Raw genomic sequence first — 22,499 nt, forward strand, 5'->3', positions numbered from 1 at the left:
CCCAATTCGTAGTTCTGTGTCACGCCTATGGTATGCAGCTTCTCGTGCGCCTGGTTGTGCTATACCCCGCTTATAAACTAAAGCTTCTTCGAGTTGATTGCACTTTATATATATAGCGACAAAACACGGCAGTGGCACGTATAATAGGAATAAACCGGGCTCCATAGGAAATACATTGGAAACATAATAGCGGGATTTCGTACCCGCAACTTAGCATGCATAGGTATCGAACCCTTGAACTTTGAAATATTCGGGGAAACTGAAATTTGCGGGGAAGTCGAAGCCCTCACTCGAACGATCACGGGTATCCTCTCATAGTGGAACGACCCGCGTGCCTCGGTTTCGTGAGGAGTCGCGACTGAAGCTCATCCGTCTTAAGGAGCTGTACGTGTGACAGCGGCAGCTCCCGAGCGTGCTCAGCGTTAGGCCTGCGGGACCTCAGTTTCTTTTCGTGGACCAAGGAGGGCTTCTTTGTCGTACGGAACGACGCACGATGAAGGCTGTGCCCGCGCGAACTAGCTAGCCAACGCGATCGCGCGGCGCTCGATAAATCTTGCCCGTGGCTTCCTCCGTCACAGCAGCGCTGGCCTCATTGTCCGTGCACCCTCGCTCGCGTCCACTGTGAGCTGTACGTGATGGAAGCCAGGCGAGACTTTAACGCAGGGCAGTGTGCGCATCCCCAGTTTTTCTCATTAGCACGAGCCCTCGAGCGCGTACGCGAAGGCATTGTGTTTTCTTCGAGAATTTCTAACGCCAGAGGGAACCACGCCGCTGTAGTGTCTGTTGACGGCGGGTACGGTGGCCTGTCTAGCGTGAAAATAGTGGATATGATAAATGGATTCGTTTAAGTGTTTTCCCTCCTGCCTTCAAACGACTTTGTGACTTTGTGCATCGATTGTTTTTGTTTGAAACTCTGTGCTAAAAGGTACTTTACTTGAGGGGTGTATCTCAAGGAACTCCTCCACGCAACAAGCATCACGTGAACGTCACGTCAGCGTCACGTGAATGCGGTGTCTGCTTCGTTGCCTTGCTTTGAGTGGGGGACGACAAACTTCATTTTGTGTGGTTGATGTGGTTGATGGGCGCCTTGAAGTATTCCTTGTAGAGATACAGGCGGGCTCGAAATACAGATGACAGCATGCGTCGTTCGACTCACTGAATATAAAGACGCTTATAGTTTGCAACTGAAGCTACCGTTTACCTTGCTGCTTTACGAATAAACGGAGCACAATACACTACTCTTTCAGCGGAGATGTGGGTTTGCATCTGTAGACACAGATGCAAACCCACTAGTGTCGTTGGTTGCGGGATCGAATCCCGGCTGCGGCGGCTGCATTTTCGATGGAGGCGAAAATGTTTGAGGCCCGTGTACTTATATTTAGGTGCACGTTAAAGAACCCCAGGTAGTCGAAATTTCCGGAGCCCTCCACTACGCCGTCTCTCATAATCATATCGTGGTTTTGGGACGTTAAACCCCTTATTATTATTAGTGTCGTTGGTATACTGTGCGCATGCGGAACACGCGGTTTATCAAGTTTTGCAGGACTGCGCCGGGCCTCTGGAGATGCTCTTTAGTGCATAAAAGCTTCGGCAAGCGAAAAAAGAAAAGAATATGGTTATCGCTCAACCATTGAAGCACGGCAGTCGCTGTCGGTCGCTCAAACGGGTCACATCAGCATCTCGTTATTTCGCTTGCGCACCGTTCCGTCTCCAAACGCGGTCATGGTTCCTTTGCTTTCTCGAAGCTGGGCTAAAGAGCTGCTCCCTGTTGTAATACGAAACGAGCGGCCTTTATTCACGCCAGATTGAACCGAACTCTCCAAGTACAAATTGTCAAATTCCGTTGTCTGGCCTGGAATGTTTTGCTGTCGTGTTTGAATGCGCCTTTTGTCGTCTTTCGGACCGGCTTCTATACTGCTGCGAAGTACCGCGGAAAACAGGTTCGAAACTTGAGATGCGGGTTCGAACTTATAGCCCCAAGAAGAATTCTACCACTCTTGTAATTTATTATATTGATTTCTTGTTTCTCTTAAATAAAAGTTATACTTAAGGAGAAAACAGTAGTTGTATACTATATCAGGTTTCTCTCAACTCCCCGTGCTTTCTCTCTTATACTCACTCATCTTTCAAATTTCATTTTCCTATGTATAGAATAACATACCGAATTTCTTCTGTTTAGCCCCCCTGCCTTTTCCCTCTCCCCCGTTTCTCTCTCCACTCACATCTCCTTGTTTTCTTCTATTGCGTACGTTTGCGTACTTTTGTATATCAACGTAAAGTATGAGGGAATGTACTTGTGTATACAGCAAGTCGACGTCACTTCCAAATTTTATTCTTTTGTTTTTCCTTCTTTCGTGTTTTCTTTCTTTTCTCTCTCTCTATCACTGTGCGCTCGTGCGTCATCGCACGGTTTTCCTTTTCCCGCGTTGGCCGGATCGGGTACGCGCAAAATTGGAGGGCAAACACGCGCTCGCGCGGGTCTCGTAATAATGAAAAGCGGCTGAAGTGGGAAGTCTCCCCGTGAGACAGGCGGCGGCATGCGCTGACCCCCCATCCATCCCAGCTCGCAAGGTAGTTCCCAGTTTCCCTGAGGGTCCAGAGCGTTCCTCATAGGAGGATGAGGGTACCGCGATAGAAGCTGAGGGGGGTCTCTCAAGGAGGAGGAGGAGGATGGGATTGAATGAATGGGGAGAATATCGTGCACACACCGAGCTGCCGCTCTTCTTCTAGTCGCTTGCTATTTTATTTTAGTTCGTTGTTTATTTTTCGCTCCCGTACGGCAGAGAAGCCGCCTTATAGGATGAGAGACAGAGGGTGCCTTTCCGGACTGGGCGCCCCTCTTTATCTTCCCCTGGAAGTCGGCTTCCGCGCTTTACCCGGTGTAAAATTGAGATATTTCTCGGTGTACTGGAGATCGCCAAACATTGGGTCAGCTGTGCATCTTTTTCATTTTCTAGTTTCTGTTCTCTCTTTTCATTTGGCGGCGAGGTAGGGAAGGGAGGGGCGAAAGAGTGTTTGCTTTGAATTTGTAAAGATGCTTGTCCGAATAGAAGGAGCAAAGGCCAATTGTCGCTCGAAGAAAGTCTAAAGGGGGAAAGTATCTAAAGGAAAAGCGGGAATTCTAATTTCGCTATCGCGATCCATAAATAATAATCGCCAGCCGATATCTCTCGCCGCTCGGGATTACAGGTATGTCGCGCTTCGTATGCTCGTCAGTTTGTGTGTCACCGCTTGTGCGTGTAGCGTGGAAAGCGCCAATGGATTCTTAACAAACGGCAGAACGCGAACAAAGCGTTGTTTCATGCTTTGGGAGCACGAAGGCGCAGGTTCTATCTCCGGACACAGTGGCCTCAGTTTATCTCGAGAACTTCACTGGTATTCATACATTCATATACGCATAGTGCGCGAGCTGGTACTCGTCAATTATTTGCACGACTATCAGCCGTTGTTATGACCCTGTTGCTGTTACATTACACGGCAAATCGTTTCGCGTCGGCACCATAGCGACGTATACTGTTCGTGTTCGAGGTATGCTTGCGCAAGCGTGGGGAGCTAAGTGCGCGTCAGCGTTTAGGAACAACGAATTAAGAGGGAAAGGAGCCACGGAGAAAATACCAAACCTTCGTTTGATATTTTCTGGGCACGTCGCCCTCCGCGCACGTTGATTGGTTCGACCGTCGAAAATGGACGCGGCGAAAGGAGGGGCTTAAGCCTCGTGCCGGCTTTGTTTTAACGTTGCTTAATTATCGAGTGCATCGATGCTGGTTGGTTAAATGAGCAAATCAAAGCTCGATAAACTTCCGTTAAGACGAGCGCGGATAAGCCGGACTTTCAGTCACGGCATAACAGTTTACACACATTCCGTTTACACGCAGTACAAAACATGACACTTTACGCACATTACAACACACTTCGCTTGTTTTTCACAGATTCACCGCAGAACGACTACGTTTTACACGCGTCGCTACAGGGTCCGGGTGCCTAGTGTATTCATTGGCTTAACATTGTGTTTCGTTGCGCTCCCGAAGCGGATCTCTGAGGCCACGCAGAAAGAAGCGCGTGGCTGAGATCTGCTCCGCCAGGTGTCGCATCGGTTCCAGCATCTCACAAGAAAACCGTCGTCGCTTTCAATGAACACATTCAATTAAGTTTCATCAATTATCCTAACAGTTGATCGACCCTTATCTAAAGTTAACTTATGTCCCGATGTCGTATGTATTCAATGTAACTCCTAACTTGATCCAAAACCATGGATTCCGTACCAGTTTTATTTTTTAAACTAATTGTCTGAATATTCGCAAAACCGGAAGTGAGTTCCCGACCGGAAGAGCTTGGAGGAGAAACAAGAGTGCCCCTTGTTGCTCGTGCAAAAAGACACCGGAATCGCTCAGAACACGTAAGTGAAAGGTGTCTTCATAAAATTGGCTCCTGCTTTATTGAACGTTAAGAAATAAAAGCGCATAAATTTGCACAGTGTGCAGTATAAATGAGTTGTCTATAACCTTTTTTATTAATTAGTTTTTAACGCACCACCGATATGGTTGAACAGCGTTGCTTTCGCTGAATTTGCATCTGTAACGTATAGATCAGAGTCCTCGTATCCTTAAGCATTCTCAGCACGCAGTTTGTCGTAATTTATACGTAAACAATATTCCTTTCCGCCTTGAACATTACAGAGTGTCAGATAAAAGTAACATGCAGCCGGCAAAACACTCCTCAAATGCTTTGCTAACATTCCAGCGGAGTAAAAATTAGACGCAATATATTAAGGAAACCAACCAATATAGCCAACCCATTTCAGAAGGGCGTGTAGAGTGGCGTATGGAAAATGTCGTCGCCAACGAGGAAACGCTGGTTGTCTGCTTCTGGTGCGTTTTAGGGCGCAAAGAAAAAAACATAGATCTTTATATGTTTCAAGGTCGTCTTTTGAGCTACAAAAACTCACTCACTCGCGCGAATTCAGCAGAGACAATTGAAATGAAGGCGCAGCTCACTTAGTCACTTGATATTTTCGCTTTGTTTTTATTTATTTGGTATTATTATTACTTTGTTTTTTTGTTTGTTTGTTTTGTTTTTTTTTGCTCACGCGAACGCCGCAAAGACCAAGCGGACCTGCAGCGCGCGCTCACGTGATATCTCCGGTAACTCGCAACGCGACATGGAAACGGAGACCTAAGGCTTTCGGCTAAGGGTAAGATCTAAGGCTAACATAGCCGTGCGAGTGAAAACGCGGATCTTTATGCCAACCTGCTCATAGAGGTGAAACGAACAGTAGATTACGACCACGTTTCGTGGCGCGACCGCGAGATTGCGTTTGTTTTGCCCTTCCTTGCATTTGTGATATGGCAACTGCGTGATTTGTTTTCTACATATAGCACGTTCTCGACAATGCCGGTGGAGGCAAGAGCAAGCTTCGCTATTCGTGTTTTCATTTCGTTCCAAGATATTAGTCTTACATACCGCGGGGCCCATCTTGTCGGCGGGCGTCCATTCTTCAGAGGCTCGCTCAAGTGAGGCAGCCCGCGGCGGGGGTTCCGAGATGAGTCGGCGCGTTTCTGCACGAGACGGGTTCCCTTTGTTCATTCTTCGCACCGCCGTCGGATGCCTCCAGGCGCCCGTCCTGGCTCTTTTGTCTCCACCGAGAGCGCTGCATGTTGCATTGTCCTTTTCCCGGCACATTTGTCTGAAGCTTTCGTTGTGCGAACGCTCGCTGCTCAAGATGCACGCGTTCTTTACAACTGTCCCCCGCGCCTCCCTTTCCGATTGCCCCTGTCATTGTGCTTGCACAGCCTCTAGCTGACTGTCAAGACCAATCTAGGGCGGTCATTTTCCGCGGTCTTGCCGATGCGCGAGACAGGCAACGCGCTGACCTCATGTCTGTACTCCGCGAGATCTCGATGATTGCGACTTCTCGAGACCTCGGGGCTTGGATGATGGTTATCACTATGGAAGCGCCTCGAGAGTACGCCTCCTGAGAAGTTGTCAATGGTTGCGATCTCGTTTTTTCTTATGTTGTTTTCGTCCTCGTGCTTAATATTCCATATGTGTCACGAGAACCGTCATCGCTCCATGTATTTACTTCTGAATGAAATGTAAAGTTGGGCTGCTTCCAATACTTGCATGATTAAAGCAGCGCTAAAACACGAAGACGTAGAACAACGCCCATCCTGTGCACTCTATTCGGCGTCTTCGTGTTCTAGCGCTGCTTTAATCAAGCAAGTATTCGAAGTAGCCCAACTTTCTATTCTACTGCAGTATATGTCTTGTACACAGGGCTCTGTTTTCAGTGTCACAATACTAATCTGTTTAATGAAGAGGACATTGCTTCCCTGAATGTTATATCGGTGTGCAGATTCAGCGCTTATTCTGTGCACTTTGTTCTACTTCTTGGTGTTTTAGCGCTGCTTTAATCACACTTCTTAATAACTCGCGCATAGATCCGTAAGGAGGGCAGGTTTGCTGTGGCTGCGCACAGTGTTATTTGTTCGTCACGCTGAGGCCAAAAATCTCGCGTGTATGCTTGTGGCCAACCCTTGTAGCAAATATTAACATGCGCTCATTTAAAATGCAGGGTAGTCCCTATCATTGTGAGGCATATCGGGTAGCGCTGATAAGGCTGAAGATTAGCCTACTTCAACCTGCGTGGATAGCACTTCCTGTGCGTAACAACGCGACGACATTCACTACCACATACCCGCCATTAATTGGCGGAACGGCAGACATTGCGCTGGTATCAGCGATATTCCGCGTCGTCGATTTTGCAAAGGGGTATAACTTACGAACAGGAATACATACTTCTTTCTACTAAAGACCAACACCCAAACACGCTGCGCTATTGCTGTGCCGGAGGGAAAGAATTGGTTTCTGACTTTCGCACGCAGATGTACAACCACGGCACCACGAAGAAAAGGCTAGCTTCATGCTTTTGTTTATTAGTGCAATCGCGTTTGTTCATTCGTCGTTCTCTTCCTTTCTCTTTTTGTTTGTGGAAAACGGAGTGACGCCGTGCGTGTGGCTGTCCTGAAATCCGACCGCAGTTTCTCTTACATTTCCGTCCGTCGAGCCTGAACTGTTCGCCGAACGGCGGCTGACCCACAGCTGCGCACGGCTGTTCGCGAGGCGACTCTTCACGGGCTCCTTTCACTTATATTACCTCGCGTTGACAGGAAGAAAGAGGTTTGCACAACGGCTTCTCACTCGCTGGTCCACCACAGTGTTCGCGCTCGTCGCAGCATTTATATAGAAGCCAGCGGAGGTGGTCACACGAGGGCGCTCTCCCACTCAACCACGCAGCTGCGTGAACGTCGAGTGCACCCCGAACGACGCTGCTTGACAAGAAAGACGCTACCAGAACCCGTGGCCGCGTTCTGGAGCGCTCACACGCGCGCGTCACCGTCTTGTGCCCCTCTTTAAGCGTCGTTAGCAGCGAAGGGCCTGTTCGATGCTGCTGGCGCCCGCTTATACGAACCCCCCCCCCCCCCCCCCCCCGCATCTGAAGTAGCAGCCGCGTTTGGCCGAGCCATCATTGCCCGGGCTTTGCATCCCCTGCCCCTCCCCGCGCTGCCGCGCGGTTCCGTTTGTTTCCGAGCTGCCCCACCCTCTCCACACTCCTCTTCGGGTATGACTCACCCTCATCGACGTTCCTTCGGCCCGCAGTCGTAGCCCGGGTGCGCCTTCTCTTGCGCCGGTATACAGCCCGCTTTTGAAACGTGCGCGCTAGCCTCGGCCGTTTCTGCCCCCGTTGGGAGAGAAAGAGGGAAATGGGGAGAGCTGTGTGGAAGAAAGAACGAGGGAAAGGCAAGGCGGCGCTGCTCCTCTCCGCACACTTAAATAGCGGCGTTCTTCCCCCCGTTTTTCCGGCTTCCCTCGTCTCGCGAGCGCACTCGAAATCATCTCAAACGCAGCCGCTGCATCGCCCATCCTTCCCTCAGCTTTCCATCCGTCCTCTCTCTTTCCTTTATTTTCGGAGATGCACGAAGCCGTGGGAAGAGACTCCCCTTTCTCTTGGAGGAGGTATGAGCTCCGAGGAGCTCCTGACTCCCTGCGCGTGCTGCGGGCTAACATGCTTGTAGGGTTTCGCGTGTAGGATCCTGCGGTGCCTGGCTGCTTCAGTCCTATTCACCGTCTCAACTTTCGGTTTACAGTCTACAGCACGCACTCTCACTTAGCTTACGAGGGCGCAACCGCCCATCTGAAGTTTGTTTGGGTCTTTTGAAAAAGAAGACCCTGCTTGATATGAATTGCTTAGCGGCCTATTCATATTAATCGGCGTATTGCAATATGGCATTTCTTTTCGGCACTACCCGAGTGCGGAGCACTGCCTTGGCAACTTAGCTCGCAGTTTATATGTGTTTGTTCTTATGCCTTGTACTGATGTTTGTGGGCGTTGTATTGAATGCATTTACGCCTTTCTTTTTAATTTAAAGGTATTAGCTGTACAGTAATCTGCCTGGTGTTGATGATTCGTACGTGCATGTTTCATTTCTTGATTCATCCTCACGCCATCTTTTATACAGAGCCGGGAAAGTCAAGAGCTTCATCGCATTCGCGTCAGTTTTTAAGAGGCGCATGTGAACGTTTGCCACGGTCGCTGTATATCTACGCCGTCTTGCTGCTCAGCACGTGGTCGCCGGTTCGATTCTTGAATGCTAAGCCGAACTTCGTGGAAGCAAAAAAAAAACAAAAAAGAAACAAGAATACTCATGTACTTAGATTGTAGCGGACGTCTAAAAGCCACCGGGGATCAACATCAGTCATGCCCTAACATCAATCCAACATCAATCCTAGTCCCAAGAACTAACGTATATTAGAGAGGCAATATAGAATTAGTAAGTAATCAGCAACTGGTTTGCTCAGCTACCTTCAAATAACGCTGCTGTTGGCAACATGCTCAGAAATTCCAACACGGCGATATTTCCTTCCCTCTCGCCGTATCTCCTCGCACCCTATCTCACACCATCCGCACAGGCATGCACGTTGCGCGTACGAATAGTCGTGGCGCTCGTCTCCCATCCTTCGACACCCGAGCAAAAAAGCCGACAAGCAGGAAGGAGATGGGGGTATGTGTGGGAATGAAATGGGCGCCGGTGGTGGTGCCTTTTGTTCGGCAGCACCCGCCAGAAATTAACGATCACTGCTTCCTCCTCGTCCTGTTAGCCACTGCGAATGCAGGGAGAGCGCACTTCCTTCCTACGTCCCCGCCTCTGACACGAGCGAAAGTCTTTTGCGCCCCCAACACTGCCTCCTCTCACGATCTGCCTCCCTCTCCTTCGATTGCGTCCTGCTGGGGATGATTCCATTTTGAGGAGAACACTATTAGTCGTACCCTCGTTTCGTTTTAAAACTGCCCCTCTGTTCCTTCCTGCATATATTTTTGTCTCTCACTCAATGCCTCTGTTCCTTTATGGTCCTAGATGTTCTGTTTTTGAATGTGGATGGCCGCCAGCAAACTGTCCGTCCTGTGTGAAACCCGGGGCTGCTCGTCCCCTCGGTTTTTCCGCTGTTTCGATTCTCCTCTACCCCGCCTTCGCCCACCACCGAAGAACACGCATAATCGCGTTGAAAGATCACTGGTGCATCCTGCCCCGGGTGGAAACAATGCGGCGACCAGTTTTTTTTTTTTTTTTTTTTTTTATCGCGTTTCGTTCCTGCGGTTGACCGTTCACGCGTACACGAGTAAAAGGCCGAGGACGCTGTACTGCGCTACGCCGGGCTCGCGTATTGATTTGGAATGTTATCAGTGAGCGTATGACTGGTGTAGGTAACTGTAGTCCCCGATAATTTTTTAAATGCGAAGCATTTCTTAGCGAACTCCTGCGACTTTGAGCGTATCTATCTATCTATCTATCTATCTATCTATCTATCTATCTATCTATCTATCTATCTATCTATCTATCTATCTATCTATCTATCTATCTATCTATCTATCTATCTATCTATCTATCTATCTATCTATCTATCTATCTATCTATCTATCTATCTATCTATCTATCTATCTATCTATCTATCTATCTATCTATCTATCTATCTATCTATCTATCTATCTATCTATCTATCTATCTATCTATCTATCTATCTATCTATCTATCTATTCTATCTATCTATCTATCTATCTATCTATCTATCTATCTATCTATCTATCTATCTATCCTATCTATCTATCTATCTATCTATCTATCTATCTATCTATCTATCTCTATCTATCTATCTATCTATCTATCTATCTATCTATCTATCTATCTATCTATCTATCTATCTATCTATTATCTATCTATCTATCTATCTATCTATCTATCTATCTATCTATCTATCTATCTATCTATCTATCTATCTATCTATCTATCTATCTATCCGCCTACGACTTCGTGCTCTCCTGGTCGCTTGGTTAATCGAATGTACACCAAAATTGGTATGGCGTAACGTGACTGTATGACGAACATAAATATTAAGTCAAAACATGAAAATCATGACATGCATGTCATGTACAGCATGATTTACATGCCACGCTCATGGTGCGCTGGCGGCCGTTTCGCTAGCTTTATATACACCAAAATTGGTATCTTGCGACGTGACTGTGTAACGAACATAAATAACACGAGTTAACATGAAAATCATGACACGCATGTCATGTACAGCATGACTTACGTGCCACGCTCATGGGGCGCTGGCGGCCGTTTCGCTAGCTTGATCTACCCCGAAATTGGTATTACGCGACGTGACTGTGTGACGAACATAACAACACGAGTTAACATGAAAATCATGACACGCATGTCATGTACAGCATGACTTACGTGCCACGCTCATGGTGCGCTGGCGGCCGTTTCGCTAGCTTGATCTACCCCGAAATTGGTATTGCGCGACGTGACTGAGTGACGAACATAAAAAACACGAGTTAACATGAAAGTCATGACACGCATGTCATGTACAGCATGACTTACGTGCCACGCTCATGGTGCGCTGCACAGAGTCTGTAAAGCTGCTCATATAGTCGCACACAATGCGAGACGTACAACACCACGAAGTGCAGAGTTACTTTTTTTTATCGCGCAGTCATGCTAAATTTAGGAAACGCAGTAGTGTTTTTGTAGCGGTTAGCGCAGTTGTCGATGTAATCAGTTTACATAAAATTAGCTTTCTGTGATTTGCAGCTTGTAGTTTACATTTAGGGACTTTAGTCTACAGCTGGATCTGTAGTGCGTAGAGAGCACTGCTCATTGCTGGCTCAAGCGAGGGCAGCCGGAAAGAAGACACGTAACAGTTTCGTTTCACCTTTAAAAGTCAACAATGCCGGGTATTTCAAATAATATTGATTAGTCATATAAAAATGCCCACCCGAAGCCATAGATGGGCTAGAAGAGCTTCACTCACGTCGTGAGAGGCAGGACGGCATATGCGAAGCTGTAAATTATGGTCTCTAATGAAGGCACGGCCTTACATTTTGTATACATTTTATTGATTTAATTTTAGGTGATGCGCAAGCTCACGGTCTTTATTCGCTGCGTTGGTCTCGAAATACAGGCTGCGCAATCGCCGAAATAGGCACCTCTTTAAGGAGAGTGCTGTCCCCAGATAATCTCTATATTTTAGACATTTCTCCGTTGGCGTGGCACTCTCAGGAACATTCGTAAACTCCTCTTACACGGCAAAAGTTTCTGCCGAGGCTGTCATCCTACTCTTCACATAGCTCTCACGACGACTGCCATATATACACATCTGCGAAGTCGAAAACATCAGAGACGTTCTGCTAAATCTCGCGCGTCTCTGCAATGCACCGTGAATGCCGTATGCGTGTTAAAGGGCGGCGATGCGACTTGGCAGATAAACCCCACGTGCAGAGCCTGCCTGCCAGGTCTGACGAGTGCAACTGCTGAAGTTACATAATCACATTAGCGAGCAGGCCGCAGTTCTCGTTAATGCGGTATACTGCTCGGCTTACGGCGTGACGCACCCGCAGTTCATCTGCCACACTGTGCAGGCAATGCGTGCCTATATATACATACAGTATGAGTGAGGAAAGGAGGGCGATGCTCTCTGCTCCCCGCGCGTAGCCCTATTTTCCTCGAACCTCGGTTCTGCGTTGGAAACTCCGGAAGACCTTCTGCGCTGCGCGCAGTTTTCGTCGACCGGTATGCATATGCAGCGCCTGCGCTAAGCCATGCATGCCTGCGGGCGCCAAGCGCGCTGCAAAGCGTCTCACTTCAGCGCGCCTGTGGGCTCGCGTGATTGCGTACATATAGTATAGTGCACGAGCGAAACCCACCGCGTTCGCCTCCTTTTGCCGCCGTTTGTTTTAGCCCGCAATTTAATTAACGCTAACGTGCGTGCGCGCGCGCACGCTCCCGGGCTTGAAACCGGAGCGATCGTATCTGCATAGGCTGTACGTACAGCGAAGCCTCCGAAGCACGCGTTTCTGGTTCTGGCGACAGCCTGCCTGCTTTACCCGGCTTTGTTTTCGGGAGGAGCCATTATGTTTCCAACCTCCGCCCCCTCATTTCTCGACATCCACCGTCTCTTCCCGCGCTTTTCTTTCACTTTCCTATCTTTTATTGTTCCCGCGCACGGCGTCACGCCTCGGAACGGGCTGAGTCATGCACCTCTTTCCCTTTCCCTCTCTCCCTGGGTCGCCCCGGGGCCCCCCACCGCCGCGCATCGTTGCCGGTATATAGCGTGCGTGTGCGGAGCGGTGTGTGCTCGAACGCCTCGCGGTATCTAGCGCATCGCTCGTCGCGGCTTCCTATATATCGTATATACGAAAACTCTACCATAGATCGACGTACGTTCTTTGCCCTCTCGAGAAGATATCGGAGGAAAGACGTTGAGCGATGGCTTGATCGCGCGTCGCCGCGTCGGAGGGAAAGCGCTCGCTGGGGGAGGTCAAATATATGTACGTCGCTGTTATTTTGTATCTATATAGCTGCTTCGCCTTTTCTTTTGTTGTTAGAGTTTGCACGATCGTCATTGTTTTTTATTCGCTTCGCGCAAAAGTGTTTTTTTGTCTTTCGATGCGTCTCGAGCGGAGCAAAGATGTTTCGCAGTAAGCGCAGCCGAGCTGAAATGAATGAACGGAACGGAGTAGCGACGTTAAGCTGAGGATACTGTAGCGGTGTGTATGGGGTGTGTTTCAGTTAACAAGCACGGGCATAAACCGCAACTACTGAAAGACAAAGCCCAAAAGGTCATATATGTAAATTAAAGGAATATTCCAGCTCTTACGCAGTTTCTATCTTTACAAACGTAGCTGAAGAACCGTAAAGCTAAGAGCCAAGAAGCGGACACACGGTGGATTAAGGAAAGTGAAGATAGCCGATTTCTATAGTTGCGATTGCAAAGAAGTTGAGGAAGTCTCGTGGGGTGTACAACGGGTAGTCTATTAAGGTTACAGAGTATGGGTGCCAATAATAGCGAAACGCAGCCGATAGTGGTAGAGAAGTGTATAGTTTTGAGATTATGAAATTAGCAGGCACAAGATAAAGTAGGCCTGTCGTATAGGGGAAATCTGTGGGAAAGCCATTTGCGCCGCAGTTGACTTGAAGAAGACGATGGTGATCATGGTGACAGATAAAGAAGTTAGCACTTAAAATTTTCAGACTTAATGATCGGCCCGACTCTTGGCCGATCCCCCTGAGTGGGTAGGTGCCATCATCCCAGGAGCATCATCATCATCATCAAGTTACTAGGTGAACAAGAACAAATTCTTGGCCGATCCCCAAGAATGGGTATGATCCATACTGTAAGGATATAATAATAATAATCAATCAATCACTCAGACGTTTCTTTTACGTGCCCAGGAACAACGGTAAGGTCTTTGTACTGGCGCACGAAAAAAAAACAAAGGTCAACATTCATAATAAAATATCAGGGATAAAAAACGTTATAAAATTGCACATATACAACTATGCGCAGGCAGGAAAAAAAATGTCAACAGTGTACGAGGCTATGTAAGTACAGTGCAAAGCTCTGAGCAGAACAACGACTGGGAGCCGTGAAAAACATCGAGCTCTAAAAAGTAAGCATTTTAAAGACGTTGTATCCTGCCAATGGTCGAATGTTCACAGAGGCAGGCGGTTACATGAAAAGGTCTATTCTCTCTGGTCAGCTTACGTGGAATTCGGAAATTAAGACAGTTGAGCAGTACAGGGCAGGATATGATACCATGCACAAGCTTGTAAAGAAATAACAGATCAGCGCGATTTCGTCGGCAGCAAAGTGATGGCAATGATAATAATCCAGCAGCGTTAGAACGAGATCCAGAGTCATTTCTAGCGAAACGATGGTTGTAAATGCTTAGGAATTTTTTTCTGGACTCGCTCAATGGCGTTGCTTCTGGAATTAGAAATGCCATTCCAGATCACAGATGCATACTCAAGTTGAGGAAGACATAGCGCGGTGTACAATTTTCGGAAGGGCATAGGAGAACGGAATTCTCTAGACATTCTGCAAACACAGCCTAGGGTGCGAAGACCCCGCAAAGCAACACGCTTAGCGTGAGCAGAAAAGTGTAAGGTGCTATCAAAAAGAACACCTAGATCATTGATCTCACATACCTTACACAACGACACAGAATTGACAGAATATAAAAATGGCACACTAGATGTTTTTCGAGTGAAACTCATTACCTTGGTTTTTGAAATATTTATGGAGAGGTTATTGCTCCTGCACCACTCAGAAAAAGAACACAAATCAGATTGCAGCAAGCGACAATCGATAACTGAATGAATTTCCTTAAATATCTTTAAGTCATCGGCATACAAAAGGAAAGAAGACTTTCGAATGACAGAAGAAACATCATTAACGTAAATTAAAAAGAGGAGTGGGCCCAGTACCGACGCTTGAGGAACCCCACTAGTAGCTTTGTACAAAGAGGACGTTTGGCCATTAACGGCAACATATAACATGATCTATCAAGAAGATAGCTATGGAGAAGATTCACAATTGAAGAATCACCATCAAAGTGTGCAAGTTTATCCACAAGCAGCGAATGGCTGACAACGTCAAAAGCTTTGCTAAGGTCACAGTAAATAGTGTCAACCTGTCCTCTCTGCGAAATAGGCGTGGAGACTTGCATCATGAAACTGGCAAGATTAGTGACAGTTGAGCGGCCAGCGAGAAACCCATGCTGATTCACAATCAATGAATTTTTTACATCAAAAGACAATATTTTGTGAAGAGCAAGATCAAAGATTTTGGATGCGGCACAAAGAAGGGAAACAGGGCGGTAGTTCGAGACGTCACTTTTACAGCCAGACTTAAATACTGGGAAAACACGAGCAGTTTTCCACATGCTAGGAAAAGTTGAAGCATGCAGACACTTATTAAATATGGCAGTCAATACTGGTACAAGTATACTGCCATAGGCTTTTAGTATGGCAGAGGGGATGCCATCTGGGCCAGCTGAAAAGGATGGTTTCAAGCGCTTAATGCATTCTGAAATGGAATCCTCATAATAATAATAATAATAATAATAATAATAATAATAATAATAATAATAATAATAATAATAATAATAATAATAATAATAATAAAGAACAAGTTATTGAGGCAACGACAGTTCTCAGATGGGAAGCAGGGAGAGTTGTGAGTTGTCCCACATACACAGATCATTAAGACAACGTAATAATAACTTTTCTGTATTTTCACATATATATAGTAAAACACTTGCTCAGGGTGGGTTCGGTAGCGAAAGTGGAGGCGAACTGCACTATACTATTCATTGCGCACTAGGGAACAATTCCAGACAAGGGGTTGCTTGTCGCACTGTTCAGCGCAATAGTTAGCAGGCGAAGCAAACTGTAACAACCACACTATAGCTCTATTTCGTTTTCCGCCTCCACGATTTTCCTGCTAGTATGAATAAGTAACGTTAACGCAGCCCGGCTACAACCCTGGTTCATGTCCCCTAGAGACTGCACATATTCGGTCGCTGACCGAGAGATACGTGCTGTGGTTGTAGAACAGCCTGGTGCGACAACCAGAATGCACGCTAATTAACGATCGTCTGGCTCGCAAAGGACATGTGCGGTAGCAGAACGTGTTGCGCGCTTCTCGTGAATATTTAATAGAGCAGACTCCCCTCGCAGACGGGTAGCTCGCTATAAGGCCAAAAATTTAAATATATGGTTGCGCTCTGTTTTACGCAGCTGTACGTGTAACGACGCTGCTTCTTGGATCTGTGTCTCGTCCTGGATTGGGAGAGAGGATCGAAACAGTGACTTCGAGTGTGGACATTAGGAGAGATTGCGCGCTTCCTTCGGCAAAGTGCATCGGGTATACAGGCATCTCGCGACACGTGGGCTGTGCCTTCCTGCGAAGAAAGTGTCGCATATTTCCTACTGCCGTTGAATGAGCAATAGTTGTACCAAGAATTCAAGGATCAATTCGCTATCGAATGTCCACGGAAGGTTTCCAGGGTTATTTTCTAAAGACGACACCGTGGCTCGTTTATGGCGTGTCGCTCTGCGAAAACTGATAGTTTCTCATCCTTTTTGTGCAGATACGGAGCAGTGGGAGCTGACGTGCGGCGAAGGCGGCGTTGGCGACCATCCCCCGGCGAGGCATAACCATTCGTGCGTGGTGCACCAGGGCGCCATGTGGATTTACGGCGGACTCACGGATCTACACGAACGGGCCGACTTCTGGACGTACCACTTCGGTACATATAGACCGTTTGGAACTTGACAAACTATTCTAGGGGGTGTTCCTCTATTGTTTTGGGTATATAGCTTCTACTATATGGGCAGTTTCGTATTAAATTTCAGGTTTCTGGGGGATCTTGACAACTAACCATCGTCTTACAGCTGTTTCTTGTTTCCTTTGGATATCTCAGAAAGGTGACCTCGATAACACCTGTTTGTCACTCATATAGTATAAACGGAGCAGGTGCGTTTTCTTGTTGGGTTTTGTAACAAATGTACGACGGCCTGAACGTGTCTGGAGAATATGTCAAGCGAGAGTTCACGTCTAATCTTCTGCGTGCAGACACAGGTCGCTGGAGCCGGATTCGACAACCGAAGGGCGCTCCCACCGAGCTACACGGGCACGCTGCGGTACAAGCCCAAGGCTTCATGTACCTCTTCGGCGGAGAACGGGCGGGCGCTGCCAACAACGACCTATGGAGGTTTCACTTTGGTGAGTGCGCGCGCCCCACGAAAGCCACGCACGCGCAGACACCAACGCTTTCACATGTTTCCCCGTCTGAAGAAGCTAACTGCAAGTGGTCTTTTAATTCGCAAGTGGTCTTTCCCTGATGACTTGATTTGCCCACCGTATACATCCTGAGCTCAAATGACCAGTTACTCCGGGAGAGTTGGTATAGATTGTAACAGCAAATTTCACCACAAAACACCAGGAAAAAGAAAGCGGTCTTGTCGCTGTCCCCTTTCTTGTCCTTCGCATTATCTTGTGCCGTTTGTTGCCCGCCGCGGTGGTACAGCGGTTACGTTGCACGGATGCTGACCCGAAATATCGCGGGTTTGATTCCGGCTACGGCGGTCGTAATTCGATGGAGTCGAAATGCTAGAGACCCATGTAATGTGCGATGTCAGTTTAGAGGAACACCAGATGATCAAGATTTCCGTAACCCTCCACTATGGCGTGCCTCGTAATCGTATCGTGGTTTCGGTACGTGAAACCCCAGATATTTCTATTGTTATTATTATGTGGCGTTTGTTGTCACAACTGAACGAATCACAAGGGTACAGACTTTTGGGCTAGTTGGTTCGACACATTCAATGAAGTCAGAGCGCTGAAGACACAGGGGCCAAGGAAAAGGGCTATAGACATCCTTGGTCCCTGCGTTTTCAGCGTTATGGATTCACTGAATGAACGAACCGGTTCTCTGGTCTGCAACGTGTTCTTTCTCTCGCCGTTGGCGCAGCGAGCGAGACGTGGGAGAAGGTGGCGGTGGAAGGCACCGTGCCTACGCCCCGGTGTCGCCACGTGGCCCTGGTCAACCCGGGACTGGCCACGTGGGCCGACCGCGTGTCCGCCGCCAAGGAGGACGAGGAGAGTGGCACGGCGCTGCACCAGCACCGGCCGCGCCACGGCAGGGCCGCCTCGCTGCGCTTCAAGGTGCACCCGGTGTCCCGGCTGTGCAGCAAGAGCACGGGCTCCCAGGACGACGACGAGGACGACGACGTCGGCTGCGCGTACGGAGGATGCGGAGCCCAGGTCAATCTCAGGTGCGGTCTCCGTCGCCATGCTTTGCCGCTCCTTTCCCGTCCACCTGCGTGTACTAAAATACTAAAGCTTACACCTATTCGTTACGATACTACAGTCGCCCGAAGGCATTGCTGTAGGGGGGATGTTACAGAGGGGACAAAAAAAACGAGAATAATGATTACAATGTAAACATGCCGAGAGCAAACACGCCAATAGTAAACGCAGTGGTGCAAAAATAATAGTTTAAAGTAAACACACGAAGAGTAAACACACCAGTAGTGAAGACACGAAGAGTAATCACTCCGAGAGCGTAGGTTCTGCATATCAGAATATGCACTACGCGCTTTCACAAATATGTTGTCTCAGCACACTTATCATTTATCGACACCACGACCTGAGCAGTTTATTCCAACAGTTAGTTAGTTAGTTAGTTAGTTAGTTAGTTAGTTAGTTAGTTAGTTAGTTAGTTAGTTAGTTAGTTAGTTAGTTAGTTAGTTAGTTAGTTAGTTAGTTAGTTAGTTAGTTAGTTAGTTAGTTAGTTAGTTAGTTAGTTAGTTAGTTAGTTAGTTAGTTAGTTAGTTAGTTAGTTAGTTAGTTAGTTAGTTAGTTAGTTAGTTAGTTAGTTAGTTAGTTAGTTAGTTAGTTAGTTAGTTAGTTAGTTAGTTAGTTAGTTAGTTAGTTAGTTAGTTAGTTAGTTAGTTAGTTAGTTAGTTAGTTAGTTAGTTAGTTAGTTAGTTAGTTAGTTAGTTAGTTAGTTAGTTAGTTAGTTTGATTTGACACTTGCTGCATCCCTTACGGCGGTGATCAGCGCCATTCTCAAACTTTCGGCTATAGTATGCACATACGTGCCATTCACTGCATGTAACTTCACGCATCATGTCCTGCATGCACGGCGTGTACGCTGCGTGGTAAATGCAAGCGACTTCATGAGCATTATGCACTCGAGATTCGTGAGACGCTATCAAAGACGCCACCACAGAGTACAGGAATGGCACGTTAATAGGGATGCATTGGTCACATTGCGCACTCTACAGATGTCGTTTCTTTGAACTGCGTACGTGAACTTACGTTATTAGACAAATACGAGTGATTTGTTCCTTCGTTCGCTTTGTATTGAAACCGAACATTAGTGCTAGCTTTAAACCACGCGCAATATAAGAAATGAGGACGATCACTGGTGGACTCGCGTCACGCGCACGCTCTCAGCTCATGCTAACACGTCCTAATGAAACGCTGTTTTAAGTGGTTCAATAAACGAACACCCTTTTCTTCTTCATGGTGGATGTGTTGGACGCTCGCCTTTGTTTGTTTGTTTGTTTGTTTGTTTGTTTGTTTGTTTGTTTGTTTGTTTGTTTGTTTGTTTGTTTGTTTGTTTGTTTGCCGCCTTCTCTCTGGCTTGTTGGTGTGTTTCTCTCGTTCGTTTGGTCCATTTTTCACACTGTTCTTAGAACACCAGCTTTGTTTGACCTTCGAAGAACGCTACGGGTTAGTAATTGTCCACAACCGCGCCGTTGTATTTACGCTTTAGAAAGTTTTCAAACTGTGTACAGACATTCCAATCATTGTTCGTCGTCCACTACTAGCGCCATATCGTCCGCGCGGTGTCGTTCCCTCCCCTTGACCCCGGTCCCAGCCAGTAAAACCGACGCCATTGCGCGTGCACTACAGACGGGCAAACGCGCGTGGGGCGCAGGTCCCTGAAGGAGAAGCTATCCAGCAGCCGGCTGGTGCGCAGCATCTCCAGTGGCAACTACTCGGTGAGCAGCGCCGTGCGCCGAGACGAGACCGAGAAGCTGCTCGAAGGAGCAGACCCGGCGTCCGGCGTGCCCACGCCGCAGGCCATCCAGAAGTCGGCGAGCACCGACGCCGTTCTCGAGGCTTCCGACAGCAGCGGGGAGTCGACGCCCCAGCACCAGCGCAAGCGGCAGCTGAGCGTGCGCGTGCGGCCCCTGTCGGAGATACTGCCGCGAAACAGGGACTGCTCGGTGCCCGTGCCGCCCGGAATGCTCAGCCCGCCGCCACAGGGTGGCAGGTCCCGACGCATCACCAGGTGCGCCGCCTCCCATCATAGCCATCCCCCTCCCCCTCCCCTCCAGCTATTTTCCTTCATGTGGCTTACGTTGGGCGCACCACACCGCGTGCATGTAGGGTGCCTCGATGCGGGGCGCGCGGGCATCAAGGCACCCTACGTGCATGTAGCCGCCGTCAAGTGTAGCTCGTAAAAGCGGTAATCTTGCTTGAAATAGCGCCAGGTTCACATTTATACTGACAGAGAGGCATGACGAATAGCAGACACTTCAAGACATGGGAAGGTGGGGGGGGGGGGGGACAAGCCTCCCTTCAGATCACCTGGAGAGGCAACCCCCCCCTCCCCCCGCCGTGTGCACGCTTATGCTTCAGGACCCTCAGTATGTCTATCGCTGGTGTGGTCTGATATAGGTTCTGGTTCTGGCATGCTCGCCATAGCTTAATGCAGAGCACAACACGAAGCACGCGCGGAGCAGCGTTTTCCGCAAAGCAAACTGCTGCAACTTGCTTATTTGCGCACCGCTGTACGCTTAAGCCTCTCAATACTTTCTCGGTTACTCCCAAGTTTCCCTATCCCGTATAGACTCACTCTTTCCTCACCGCTAACCTGCGCTGATCGTTCTCTTATTGTTGCGTGTCCCAGTTCGCAGAGCTTGAATACCTTCAACGTGTCTTCCTCGGCGGCGGCCCCTGCACGGTCCGGTGCCAGCTGCTGCTGCACGCCCACCGCGACCACCGGAGGGGGCAGCGACCAGCAGCACACGCCCTGCGAGAACGCTACCGACCCGCGTGCGGACCTGCTCATCGACCTCGACCAGAGCAACGTCAGGTAGGCGAATCTTGAAAGGGCCTTGGGTTGCCTTTACCCGCCATGGTGGACTAGTGATTATAGCGCTTGACCGCTGACCCGAAGGTGGCGGGATTGAATCCTGGCCGCGACGGCCACATTTGGATGGAGGTGAAATGCTAGAAGCCCGTGTGCTCAGATTTAGGTGCACGTTAAAGAACCCCAGGTGATCGAAATTTCCGGAGCCCTCCGCTACGGCGACTTATAATGTCGTGGTTTTGGGACGTAAAACCCCGACAATTATTGTTATATTATTAGGTTGCCTTATTTCATCAACATGAAAGCCTAGCCTCTTTAGCGTGATTTATTCCTCTGCGACCAATGTGTTCTTATTTCTGTCTTCTTCCTGACACGACATTCAGCGCCATTTTCTGGCCGAATTACGTCATTCCAATAACTGTATTCTATAAGCATTAAGTGGACACCTAAATTGAAACGGCATTTGCGAACATGGGTGTAAAATTATTATAATACAGACTATTTTACGTAATGCACATGGGCGCCGCCATCTCGGGCTATTAAACGAATGTTTTCTATTTTTCTATATCGCGACGTCAATGAATAAGGCCATGAAACGTCGAATACACCAGCCCAACCGTTTTCGTGCGTATGCGTCTGCCGTATCACTCTTCCTTTAGCTTTTATAGATACAAAACGGCAAGGCTACAGATCAATACGGCGACACCTAAACCCATCCGTAAGATAGTTTATACACGCATAGTTATTAGAATACGGGTGCTTACCGTAACCCGTACGAACCTCCGTCGTGCTTGACAGGTACCGTGTGGGCGGACCCCGACGCTCGACGAGCAGCTACACGTGGTTCTCGGACGCGAGCAGTTCGGGTGTGCCGGCCAGCTCGCCTCTGCAATTGTCGCACAGTGCGTCTCACTGCTCGGGCTACTACTCGTTCGCCGAGGACGACCCGGAGCTGCAGCGCGACATCATGAACTTCCTGACGGGACACGGACCAAGGTCGCGGCCCTCGTCGCTCAACTCCGCCACGGCCGCCGCCATCGAGCTGAGCACGTTCAGCGCAGCCGCCCAGCCGGGCATACAGGTCGGTGATGGTGGCATGTGCGTGCAGAGGCACGGGCCGAGCGAACACAGCGCACTAAACACCATGATTGAAGAGGGAGTGACGGTCACAAGGAGTGCTTATTTTGTGTTTCACCCCTTTTTTAGCCCTAGTGTTTAGTGTGATGTGCTAGTTCAAGATGAAGCGTTACCAACTCGCCAAAGTTGCAGTTTTGTTATAAGCCGAACGACTCTATTAGAGGTATACTCTGGAGAGGCTAGGTTCGATCGTAAAGTGTTGATAGTTGGCACGCGTAGTTCGGGCTCATCTGGAGGCAGAAATGACAATCCATGTACATTCGCGCTACTGGCGGAAAATATTTTCTGTTGCTAGTAGAACATACTGGCAACAGTTAAATGTAGTGCGGAATCGATCGGGGTTGCCCGCATC

At 48.3% G+C, this 22,499-nt stretch overlaps 1 protein-coding gene across 1 annotated transcript in view; it reads left to right on the forward strand.

Moving 5' to 3' along the window:
* Positions 1-22,499, forward strand: part of LOC119387518 (uncharacterized) — a 102,145-nt gene that overhangs the window by 74,325 nt on the left and 5,321 nt on the right. Inside the window, exons 6-11 of the mRNA XM_037654929.2 lie at positions 16,490-16,648; positions 16,975-17,124; positions 17,873-18,176; positions 19,850-20,206; positions 20,828-21,013; positions 21,809-22,091. Of these exons, the coding sequence (XP_037510857.1) occupies positions 16,490-16,648; positions 16,975-17,124; positions 17,873-18,176; positions 19,850-20,206; positions 20,828-21,013; positions 21,809-22,091 (1,439 nt within the window). The remainder of the gene's footprint in view (positions 1-16,489; positions 16,649-16,974; positions 17,125-17,872; positions 18,177-19,849; positions 20,207-20,827; positions 21,014-21,808; positions 22,092-22,499) is intronic.

The sequence above is a fragment of the Rhipicephalus sanguineus genome, chromosome 3 (assembly GCF_013339695.2).
Source record: "Rhipicephalus sanguineus isolate Rsan-2018 chromosome 3, BIME_Rsan_1.4, whole genome shotgun sequence".
NCBI classification, from domain to species: domain Eukaryota; kingdom Metazoa; phylum Arthropoda; class Arachnida; order Ixodida; family Ixodidae; genus Rhipicephalus; species Rhipicephalus sanguineus.